The sequence below is a fragment of the Halichoeres trimaculatus genome, unplaced genomic scaffold (genome assembly GCF_033239565.1).
Source record: "Halichoeres trimaculatus isolate MK-OKI-2021-1 unplaced genomic scaffold, fHalTri1.1 fHalTri1_scaffold_19, whole genome shotgun sequence".
Lineage (NCBI taxonomy): Eukaryota > Metazoa > Chordata > Actinopteri > Labriformes > Labridae > Halichoeres > Halichoeres trimaculatus.
This window is the reverse complement of record NW_027437197.1, coordinates 8,258,085-8,270,179: the sequence shown is the minus strand read 5'-3', so window position 1 is coordinate 8,270,179 and position 12,095 is coordinate 8,258,085. Positions and strand designations below refer to the sequence as shown.

At 40.8% G+C, this 12,095-nt stretch overlaps 1 protein-coding gene across 2 annotated transcripts; it reads left to right on the top strand.

Moving 5' to 3' along the window:
* The first annotated feature begins 306 nt into the window (after nt 1-306).
* On the top strand, nt 307-10,687 carry LOC141808707 (sterile alpha motif domain-containing protein 9-like). Of its 2 annotated transcripts, none has more exons than XM_074695386.1 (6): nt 307-474; nt 1,083-1,305; nt 3,479-3,527; nt 5,441-5,502; nt 5,595-5,658; nt 5,861-10,687. In XM_074695386.1, exons 5-6 carry the CDS (start codon nt 5,635-5,637, stop codon nt 10,361-10,363), a joined length of 4,527 nt encoding a protein of 1,508 aa, XP_074551487.1. In that variant the 5' UTR covers nt 307-474; nt 1,083-1,305; nt 3,479-3,527; nt 5,441-5,502; nt 5,595-5,634; the 3' UTR covers nt 10,364-10,687. The 2 variants fall into 2 exon arrangements, with proteins under 2 accessions (XP_074551487.1, XP_074551488.1); XM_074695387.1 differs by lacking the exon at nt 307-474 and adding an exon at nt 615-630 and having other exon boundaries at nt 1,152-1,305.
* Nucleotides 10,688-12,095: the final 1,408 nt, after the last annotated feature.

Here is a 12,095-nt window from a genome sequence, read left to right as displayed (position 1 = left end):
CTTATTATTTTCTGAGACTTTGCAAGAGAATCTGCCGGTCAGAGTATATTAAGGTTGAGAGCTAGCCCAATCAGAGGCACAAACTCAGGGTCACGTGACCAACAGGCGCCCTGTAGAGGGATTACGAGGATTATCAGTCTACGTCATCATGAAGATACGCACGCTTCTTGACCGCAGAAGCAGCGTTTAGCTACATTCATTCAGACGAGTTTGTGTTTTTAAACACTACGTTCAACCTGTTATCAGCTTAAAAATGTACGCTTGTTCCGTGGTCAGTTTTTAGAAATGATACTATACGACAGACACAACGTCTATCAAGTTTTGACCGTCACAGAGCAACCGGTGTTTTGGAGTTAATAGCAGCCATGCTAAGTGGTGACTTTCTGCCAACAGTATCAGTGAGTAACGGTCATGGTAACGGTCGAGAGTCACCAGTTAACAGGATCACACTTTACACACAAGCGACGTCTGCGGGTAAATAATTAACTCTGGATATAGTTTTCTGGTTCTTTTATTATGAAGCGGGTCTCAGACTCAGCAGTCTGTGATTTTTTTTTTTTTTTTTTTTTTTGTGGTTTGGGAGGGTTTCTGATTTATTGACACACGTACGTCCTGGTCTGCCACAGCCTGGTAAGTGTCCACGGATAATGCTGTCATGAGCAGCGAGTGACAGTTGTGTGTGTATAAATTGCTCTCTGAGTACATGCCGTATTTCTTCGCTACAAACGTCTGCCCACCTAATATCTGTCCACTTGCTCCAAGTGATGATATTAGTTTAGAAAGGCGTTTTCGGTGGTTAACTCCTCCACGTCAGTTGACAAACCATTATACCCCGCAGTGCTTCTGCACCAAAGTTGCCCAATAAACAAATAATTCCTCTTATCTATTGCTGTACAGCCCTTGCCACTACCAATATGGCCGCTATAGCCGGCTTCATTTTCTGTTTCAAAAACAGACGGTTGACGTCGGGGAGAGGGGAGACTACGTCCATGTTTTACACAGTCTATGGATGGGACGCAGACTGATCTGTTCTTTCTCCTCCTCGTTTGCATATCACACACACTCACACACACACACACAAGTGGGGCGCGAGCGAGAGCTAGAGAGAGATGGAGATTAAGCGAGCTCCTTAAGTTTCGTTTCTCCAAAAGTGACCGCCCATACCAGGACCGCTGCCTTCCGGGTCCATCGCCTATCCTTTCTGCGTCAAGCACTGGAGAATGCTCCTCATTTTCTTTTCATCCGAAGTCTGCTGCATCAGCCCTGCTTTACGGGCTTACATGGCAGAGTTTTGCTCTTAGAAAGGTAAGAGTCTGTCGTCTTCAATTATTTAGAATATTGGGAAAAAGCTGGAATCATTTCGTCATGGGTCTTGAGTTGAAAAACTAAATGCCTTTCGTGATATGATGCCAATAAGCTTGGATGCCTTCTGAGTGTGCCTGTGCCTCAAAGTTGATTATACTCCATCTAAAATATAGTCTACCTCATTGTTTTCCTCAGTGAAACTGTTATCATTTCAAGCTGTTATAATATTCCTTTACCATTTCAAAAACTAGTTTTGCAAATGTATATCAAAGGTATTGTTGAGAAACAAATTAACCACCCAGCTTCTTCCTGATTGTACTTCAACCACAGGGAGCACTCTGATGTAATGCTGATTTCCATATTTAGGCTTAGAAGGTGGAGGAACTTGATGTGAATGGTACATACCTGCACTATGAGGTTAAAGGCACAAATTAAGTTAAATTTCGGACTGGGGAATAAAAATGTGGGCAGTAAAGTTTCTGTTTACTTACTCCTAATAATTTAAATGCTGCATTCAAATGCAGTGGCTCAGGTTGATACTACACTGACAAAAGGGCGAATTCTTCTAATATTTTGGACACTCCCTTTATCATTTGTTACATATTCATGTTACAGTGTAGAGAGGTCTTTTAAGGCCATATGTAGATTTTAGCAGGAGGTCAACCATTTTAAGTGGATACAGATGTTTTGTGTGCTTGGCTGTTTATAGTGTAAAAATAAGTAAAAAGACGGTACATAGACAGATCTTGAGTTGTTTTCTTAAATGTTGATGTTGTGGCAGCAACCAATTCTGGTGCCTCTCCAATATTCAGGGTGTGGCTGTAACTCCTCTGCCCCATATCTCATAATCAGCCCTCACCATCTCTACTTTTTTGTACAAGAGAGAGAATGCATTCCTAACAGTTTGGAGTGATTCAAGCTGATCACAGATTAACTGTGATAGGTTGCACTACTAACAACTGGCTAGTATGGGGCTATTTCAAATAGCTGTGGACACAACAACAAGTGCCTTTGCCATTTTGGCAACGTGCCATGATCCCTTTCACTTCCATCAGCCCTCAGGGTAGCTCAACACATGTCCAAACCAGTTTTCAGGTTAAAAACCAAACAAACACACACACACACAAAAAAATTAGAACTGAAAGTAGTGTTGGACGGGCCCTCTCGCTGTCCCTTCACCCCCCCTATTTCATGCCCCTTTTTAAGTCCTCTATCAAGGTTTCATCCCTTTGTAATGCGTGTGTTTGAAAAACATAGCATTTGTCCCCCTTCAATGAGTCACATGACCAGCTGCACCAGCTTCTGATCAGTGTGTGATGTCATCACACAGCTGCTGCACTGAGGAATAAAATTAACAGAAGTTTTCCAAACAACTCCTCATAGATTACACAATTTTGACCAAATCGTTGTAAAAATAAGGTTTTTGATGGAATACATTTGTGTCATTTTTAAAGGTCTAAAACGTTAACTTTTTTGTGTAGTGGCCCAAATGCAGCAGCTTGCTTGGAACTGTTTCTTCTGCTCCCATTGATTCTAATGGAGGGAGCTAAGAGAGCCTCTTTGGGGTTCACTGACTATGAGGGCTCGTTATTGGAAAACCAGGTCCAAAATAACAACTTCCCTAAAAACTTTTGTAAAGCAGGGTGTAGTCTGTCATCTAAGCAAATTTGAAGCTGATACCACATATAAACCATAAATGCTATCACATTGACCAGGTGACAGGGATGACACAAAGGAGATAATTTTTGAAGAAAGGGTTAAAAAAGTGGCAAAATCTTGTTTTTGAAAGGCAAATTGCTGGCTTCATGTTGGAGATAGGTCAGGGTTGTCTGCATATGGTTTTTGCATCTCAATGAGACAAACATTTTGACGTTAGTTTGATCTGTCATTCCTACTGGCTGCTAGATCCATTTTAGTGTGCCTATGTGGCGCCAGAGAGCATATTCTGAGTGTATTGGGGTTAATTTTTGAATTTTATCAAATTTTTTACACTATCATGAGGTGTTTGCCAATTTTGTGAGTTTTTGAGCACGTTAAGGGGTCAAATTAGAGTTTTCATGGACCCTGAAAAACACAACCTATGAATAAGTCAGTATATGCCTACAATTTTGATTAACTTTGTTTGGACATTTGCTTCATATCAGTAACTTTGTGTTTACACTTTCTATTGCAGCATTGGTAAAAAATATGGCAGTTAACACTGATGTTCAGGAGAAGTGAAGGTAAGACTGAAATCTTCCCCTACATCTTTTTTTGTTTCAATGTTTGATATATTTTTATTGAATTTTAGATAATATACAGAGACACATCCACAAAAAAATGAAAAGGAAAAAACCCAACTCCTCCCGGAACCACATTACCCCCTACCTACTGTCACAGAAAGAAAAATGAAAGTCTGTAAGACACAAATACACAAAATTAGACCTTCATTGTAGTAGGTGCCAGAACATTCAAGGCCCCCACGCCCGATAAAACTTTCTTTTAGAGCCTCTCATGACATAACTCATTTTTTCAAGCCTAAGTTGACACAACATCGTCTTTACCCAGTGTGATATTATAGGAGTGGGCTGATCCTTCAACCTTAGAAGAATCAAGCAGCGTGCTAACAAAGTTGAGAAGGCAACAAGTTTCTGACCTCCAGCAGGTAGTCTTGGACTTTTCAGCATCTTGCGAACCCCCATGACTACACTGGGTGTTTGGATACTGTCTGGGGGCTAGAGCATTAAGGTCTCAGGGTCCTGTCCTACCTTGACAATAGGCTAATTTTAACACTAATAGCAGAACATTGCAGTCTCTATGTTATTGTGCTGGTGAAACAAGAGGATGGGGTTCCTGAGAGGTTCTGAATGTGGTGGTAACATGCCAGGGCTGAGCTAGGGTTACACTGGTGCATGGGAGACGGGAGTATCTAAAGCCGCGTTTCCACTAAGCAGACTGGTTCGGTTCGTCTCGGTACAGCGCGCTTTTTGCGGCGTTTCCACTGGCTCATCCTGGGACAGATCCCCAAAAACCGAGCCGACCTACTTTTTTGGGACCCTTTCGTATGTGTGCTAGACTGAACCGATCCACTCTCGGAAGGTGGAGCAACACACTGCAGACCGTTGATTGGTCAAAAGAATCGTCACTTACCCCGACAGCATCTGCATTTCTCTTGGCGGCACACAGTCTTCACTGAAACAAAGCTTGATTGCACTTTGTAACAGAGAGCTACATGTCAATCACAGAGAGGACGAAATGCTACATGTCTTCCATCCGTGCTCTTTGTTTACTGTGTCACGTTTTTCGTCTTTGTTGGATTTAATAGCGGGGTAAGCTGCTACGGCATCGCGCTATTGTTTAACAGCTGCGGCTTTTGGCATCCGGCTTACACGCTGCCCACCACGAGAGAGCACAGTTTTCTGTGGAAACACAATCTGGATCAGGCTTAACTGTACCAAACCGTCCCAAACGGTTTAGGCATTGTCACTGTTTGGGTCACCAGGAGGCTGTGTGTAACACTCAGATGATTGCAAGAGGTAGTGAGATTCTCAGGTAAGGGCAGTGTCTCATATGAATAACAAAGCTGTGTGGTTCCTTTGGGGTGCTTTGGGACTACATGTTCACTTGGTTTCCTCACTGTGTGCCATACAGGGTCCCATTAAGGGTGAGATAGTCTTGATACATTCAAGAATTTTTTGTTATTTTTGTAAACCTAATACACAATGTCAGACAGTTAAAAAAGCTATTTTCCCTTGGCCTGTTGGTTGGCTACAGCTGTTTTCTAAGTGATGAAACTCTAAGTGATGAAAGGGCAACTTCAAACCTAATCCAATCAAAGTTAACCAGTGACTCCAAAGTGTACTTGGGCATTAGGTATGCCTGCATTGGGCATGTAGTGGTGTTTCTTGAAATAATATACAAGTTTTTATGTGGTGTCAGTCACAATACATGAAGTTTGTAACTGAATTTTTCTCACTCAGAGAACCAAGGTAACAACTGTAGTAGGCGAAACTGGTGCAAGAAAAACATAGCCACTTTTATTGTCTTTTGTGGTCTGTCTGTTTGCAGTTTAGGCCCAAGTGTTTGGATGAGGTCCCCTGGATTACTTGATAACATTACAGTGTAAAAAATATTACTGTTGACTTTTCTTTTGCAGTATGACTGATCAAGATCTGTTGGAAGTGTGGCAGTTATCATGGATGATAAGGAAAAGTAATGGTAAGGTCATTGCTGTCTTATTTAATTCTGTATAATCTGAAGTGTAATTAGTCTTCCGTTTTTGATTTCTCTTTTTAAATCATATTCTGTAGCATTTGTGAGCTGTTGTTGAAGAGCAAAACCAACTCAGCCATGGCGGAACAAGGCAACAGCAAGGTAACAGACAATTAATTAATATCAAGGTCAGAAGGGTAATTCATTGACTTGTGGAGTTTTACATGTAAACCATATACTTAAAAAGACATGCTCAGCAACAAACATTGTTTATGTTTTCCCCATTGTTACACCTTTGAGTCAATGACCGTTCCTGTTTGCCAGCAGAAAAAAAGAGGAATAACAGCCTTTTATGAAATTTTAGGGTCCAGAAGACCATTTGTCACCTGACATCAAGGATTGGAGTAAACAGCAAGTGAAGGAATGGATCCTCAAAATAGATGGTGTGGATGACAGTGTTGCAGAAATGCTGTTTCAGCAAGACATTAATGGACATAGTCTTCGGCTTTTAGATCCATCAGACTTAAAATCAATGGGTGTGACCTTTGGACCAACAAAACTTATCATTCATGCCAGAGATGAGGTAGTGAAATTAATGAAAGAGAATCCAACAAGCTCCACAAACCATCCTGCAGGACCATGCACACCTTATCCATTTTGTCGTTTTCACGATACTCACAGATACATGGAAGACAGCATTCTTGATATTACAGAATCTGGTGCCTCAGACTTAATTGAACCCTGCCACGAGTACAAGGCTTTTACCAATGTAACAGATGAAACTAAAATGGGCAAGTTCACTTATGAGGTTATTCGCTTTGCTTCTGCCTGCATGAATAATCGGACCAATGGCACGATTCACTTTGGAATAGGGGACAAGCCAAAATTCACCCATGGCCAAGTACTGGGAGTGGTTGTCGATGACAGAGAGGCTTATGGGGAAGCACTTAGAGATGCCATTAATGCTTGTTTTGAGCATAAACACAGACAAGCTGCTCAAACCTGCATCAAACCCCCCCGATTGGTTGGGGTTCTCAATAAGAATTGGACATCATCAGAAAAATGTGTGATAGAAGTAGACATTGTTCCTGACTCTGTGACCTGTGAGGAAAACTGTTACCACACTTTAAATATGGATGCACTGGCAGCAAAGAAAAAAGGTAAAAAAATGGAGGTCAACGCTGGAACAAAATCAAAGCATTTGTTTGTCAGAGATGGCGGGAACACCTTAGATCTCCTTATACAACCTAAACCTGAGGCAAAGGTCAAACAGTTTGTTGGCGGAATGGCCAAACTGTCTCAACTCCGAAAACAAGCAGAAGAGAAGCACCTTAGTGTGATAAAGAGCAGTACTCAAGGCTCTAGATTAAGTCACATGATAACTGGTGGAACACTCTCATTAGACAAGTCACACTTTCAGCAGTATGTGATAGTGACCAACAAGTCACATCCAGTCCAGTTTGAATCTCTTGGATTTCTGGCTGAGCTCAACCCGACAGCTGTTCTAGACTTTGATCCAGATTCCAACAAAAATGGTTTACAGAGGCACTATGAAAAACAGAATAATGTAAATGCTCATTTACCTGTGAAATACAAAATTACTAAAGGAGTCCAGGACATTGCTGAAGATTTGAAACTAACACGAGGAACCAGCTGGGTGTTCTGCAATGGAGGTATTGAAGATGAGAGTCCATCGGACATAGACCAGTGGTTGAAGGAAAAGGGTGCATCAGTGAGGGATGTGGTTTCCTTCATGTGCCGCAAAGATGTGCTGCCAAACCAGAAGTTCCTGGTTGTTTTCTTGCTCCTGTCAACAGTGAATGAGAAGATGGACCCTCTTGTAGAGACCTTCATTACATTTTACCAGGAACTACAAGGTACTGAACAAATCCTTTGCCTGTGTGAAAATGAAAAAGCATTTACCTCCTGGAGAGACCTACTTGAGGCACGGTGTGGAATTGACATCTCTGATAGGTGCATCTATGAGCTGAGTTTTGCCGAGGTCAATGGCACTGTCCTAAGTCTCTTGTCTGAAAACCGCAAATCAAGCCGTTTCCTACCCTGTGGTGGAGGAAGCAAAGTGCTTCTTGAGAGGAAAGTGGAGCGGAGCTTGAACACCTTGGAGGTTCTGTGTGTGAACCAGTGTGAAGGAGGAAACAGTGATAAACTTCAAATTGAGGAGAACTTCTACAAAGGTGAAAAAGTATCATGGTGGAATTTCCACTTCTCAGAAGAACCTGGCTCCACACCATTCATCAAACGGGACAAGTTCGACTACATCATTGACACAGTCATACCAGAAATGTGCTCCCTGACAAAAGCCTGCGTGGTGTTCCACCTCCTCCATGTTCCTGGGTGTGGTGGGACAACTTTGGCCATGCATATTTTGTGGGCTCTCCGCGACAGATTCCGTTGTGCTGTCCTCAAAAACTGCAAGGCTGAGTTTCTTGAAGTAGCTAATCAAGTGGTCAAACTTTTGACCAATGACAACAAGGAGGAAATCCCACGTGTCCCTGTTTTGCTGATGCTAGATGATTTTGATGACAAGGAGAAAGTGTTTGACCTGCGGCAGCTCATCGAAAAGGAATGTGCAAAGAAAGGCATTCGGTCCAAGACTGCACAGGTGATTCTCCTTAACTGTATGATGTCAGAGTCCCCTGTACCTACTGAACAAACTGGGAACACAGTTTTCATTGGCAATGATCTCTCTGATAAGGAACAGAGACTGTTTGAAGAAAAGCTGAAAGAAATCGAGAAAAAACACAAGAATGCTGAAACGTTCTATGGATTCATGATCATGAAGAAAAACTTCAAGTCAGAGTATGTTGAAGGTGTGGCCCGTAACACCTTGAAGAGCTTTAATATGAATCAGAAACATTCACAGCTCCTGGCTATTTTGGCACTGCTTGATGTTTACTGCAAGGGTTCCTCTCTCTCCATTTCCCTGTGTGAGGAGTTTCTTGGTCTTAAACCAAAACCATTTTGTGGTTCTGTTGAAGTTAAAGAGGGATTCGGGAAATTTTCCCCTCTGATTGCCAGGTGCTTGGTTGAGGACAAGGTGGTTTTTGAAGGTGTCAAAATGATCCATTCAAGACTTGCCCAGTGCTGTCTGCAGGAACTCACAAGTACACACAATGTGAGCAAGGCTGATATCTCTGACTTTCTGCTGAACACAGAATCACTGTATCAGAGCACACAAGGCAATGAAAAACTACTGCATGATGTTCGCCAGATTTTGGTGAAGAGATACCACTCTGTGGAGGAGGAATCACAGTTTTCACCACTGATTCAAGACATTGCAGATGAAACTCCAGGGCAGGAAGAGATGGTGCTCCAAAATGCATCAAAACGGTTTGAGAAAGATGCCATTATCCTTCAGTTACTCGCCAGGTACTATTACTTGAAAAAGAGGGATTTCTCAGAGGCAAGAGCTTGGGCACAGGGAGCAAGAGAGCTTTCCAAAGATAACTCGTATATTGCTGACACTTCAGCCCAAGTTGTCAAGCACGAGCTAAGGAATGCCGTTACAAACTGCAAGGGGGAACCCAGTCCTGAACAACTGGAAATGTTTCTTAAAATGGCTCAGTCAGCAACAGATGCATTCAAGGAAGCACAGAACCTTGCCAAAAAAGAGTCCATGCTGAGATTGAACAGCAAGAAAGACAAAAATCCTTTTAATGTGTCGGGATGTCTGGGAGAAATTCAAGTTGGAGTCCTTCTCATTGAGGTGCTGTCAAAGACCCCAATATTTTCATCTGACAATGTCCGCCATGACATATTGAGTCAGGTTCTCTCTGGAGGTATTAAACTTCAGGATGTAGAAGGCTATGATAAACGGCTGAACAAACACAGACGATACTACATGATACTCAGAGAGTTTGAGGATGTACTTTACAACCTAAAGTACAGGATGAAGGTGAACTTTGAACTCCTTGAGAATCTTTATGTGAACCTTGGCTCAAGATTTGGAATTAAAGACAGTCGCGAACAACGAATCCAAAATGAGCTTCACAGATGCTTCAGTCAGTATGCAAAGCTTTTCTGCAAGACAGACTCTGCCTCTCTTTTGAAGAAGAACATCACACCCCTGCTGAGACTGCACCTGGCAAGACAGTACCTGGAGATGCAAAAAGCTGATACCTATTCTGGGGTTTTAAATCGTCTCAATAACAGCAGCTCCTCTGCAGCAATTGAGAACATTGCCCAACATTGCTTTGTTGTTTGTCATCCTAATCACATGCCGACTGTGAAGGAGAGGATCAACTTCATCTATGTAAATGTTGTGATGAGTCGCATCAAAATGGGGTCGCAATTCCTTCAGCCATACCAGACACTTGTTCAACTCCTTTGCCAAATTCTGCGGGAGCAAATACCTCTGGGTGATAATTTACCGCTCTACTACATTGCAGTTGTGCTGTTGTGGCCTCACCAAAACCAGTCGAGACCAGAAAGCATGGGTCTGGGAAAGTACATCTCCCTGATGAGAACGGCTTATCACTCTGCGATGAAGGAAGTGATGAATGGAAAAAGACCTGTTCTTCATTTCTTCCTGGGAAAGAAGCAAGGTTATGAACGCCTGATATACATGGAGGAAATCAAAAAGTGTGTGACAGATGAGCAGGACCAGTTCGATTCTGTTTGGGAAAATGGCAAAATATGGAAAGAGAAGAAGGTGAAAGAGCTTCTATGCAGGGCCGAGGGTGAGGTGAAGGGTGACTTGATACTGGCAGACACTTGCATCCCCAAACTGAAAGTGGAAGTCTCTCCAGTGTTTAAGAGTGAGCTTAGAAAGCATCCCCAGGGGTCAAGAGTTTCATTCTTCATTGGTTTCTCTATGAAAGGCCCACTTGCACTTGACATTGACTAAACCATGTTGGCAGGCCGAGGCAACCTGCTGCATTTTGGGCAAACTGTTTTATTTTCTTGCGTAAAACAGGCCCTTGAATGAGCTAACTGATAAAAAGGAATAAGTGACAGAGAATTTTCAATTGTGTGAAAGAATCTGTAAATGTGCGTTTTTAAGACATGAAAGTGTAACTTTTTAATCATTTTGTTGGGTTCCTATTAACTGAAATACTTTATGTTTATCATGCACTGTGTATGAAATTTACTTCTGTTGAAAAATGTGTTTTGGGAAGTATTTACCACTTGGCAGCCTGTTATTAAGGTATCTTTAACCATGCATGAACGCTTGTTCGTTTGACTTTTCTCTCATATGGAAATGAATCATTTGTTTTAATATTGAATGTCGGGATTTTTTTTTTTGTTATTTTAAGCTCATTCTTTTTGTTTGTTTGTACCAACTTGTTAGGAACCCTTGAGTTTATAACTTTTGTATCTGACTATGATGACTCAGTCAATCTGCTTTAAAAGCAGGTAATAAAAAAAGCATTGATTGTTGAGATACTTGTCTTAAAAAGATGCACTGTTAAATATGTTCAAACTGAAAGATTCTTAGAATTTGCCGCTTTATTATGTTTTTTCCTAATGATGTGACTAATTTTTGTTTTTAAGTAACATTTAAGCGTAATTGCCTTTTTGCAGATTAAGATTTCTGTGCTGACAACTAAATAGATGTGTTAAGATTGTTTTTTTTTTGATCATTCAGATTCTGTGTGGACCAAAATGATGTTGAAAATGCCACTTTTTTATTTGCAATGGAGTTTTGATAGATTTCTGAATTGTTTTGTACAAAGCCTGATCTTAAACAGAGACATATCATTTATTTTATTGTATTATTTCTTTTGGATGGTTAAGTATCTAAAATCCTACATTCACCACAACAGACATTGTTTTCTTTTAATTACTTTTAAACTATATTCTATTTTAATCTCATATTTAACCAAGTCATTCAGTTTCAATGATGAATTATTGATGTATGCATTCTTTGTGTTCTGATTATTTTGGTTGTATGCCTGTTATTGTAGTAACATGATGTTTAAAACTGAGCTGGTTTGTTCCAGATTTTTGCATTCTGTATATATATAAAAAAAAATAATCAATGCTAAGTCTTGACATGACTGTCTTACAAAAATGCACTGTAATATAAACATTAACATTAAAAAATTCATTTTAAATTGATGTTCAATTGGTTGAATTTTATTTTTATGGGATGCTAGTGGAACACTCAATAGAACATCAAGCCTCTCCACTTTTACAAGCCACAGTTATACACTGTAATCATTTTACAGGTTTTTGATCATTTACATTGAATTCAGGAATATTATTGCATTTAACTGTCTACTTAGTGCTGTTGTTTCTTCATTGACTCAGGTTGAGTCACACACTGAAGGGGCTCACTGAAGAGTTCATAGGTACAATATTAACTCTTGTTTTGCTCCTTTTTAAAGCTATTTTATTTCTAAGTTAACAGTGGGAGATGATAGATAACAGAACTCAGCAGCTAACAACTGTAGTATACACTGGCACATGTAAGGTTTTAAAAGGACAAAGGCAAGAATGTCAAAAGCAGTCTAGAGATTACAATTGAAAATCTTATTTTGCATGCATAATGACAGAATATAGAGGGAAACCCTATAGCACTGGAAAAACTGCACTTGAGGAGGGAAATCAGAAGTGCATAACAGAGGATCTCCTGC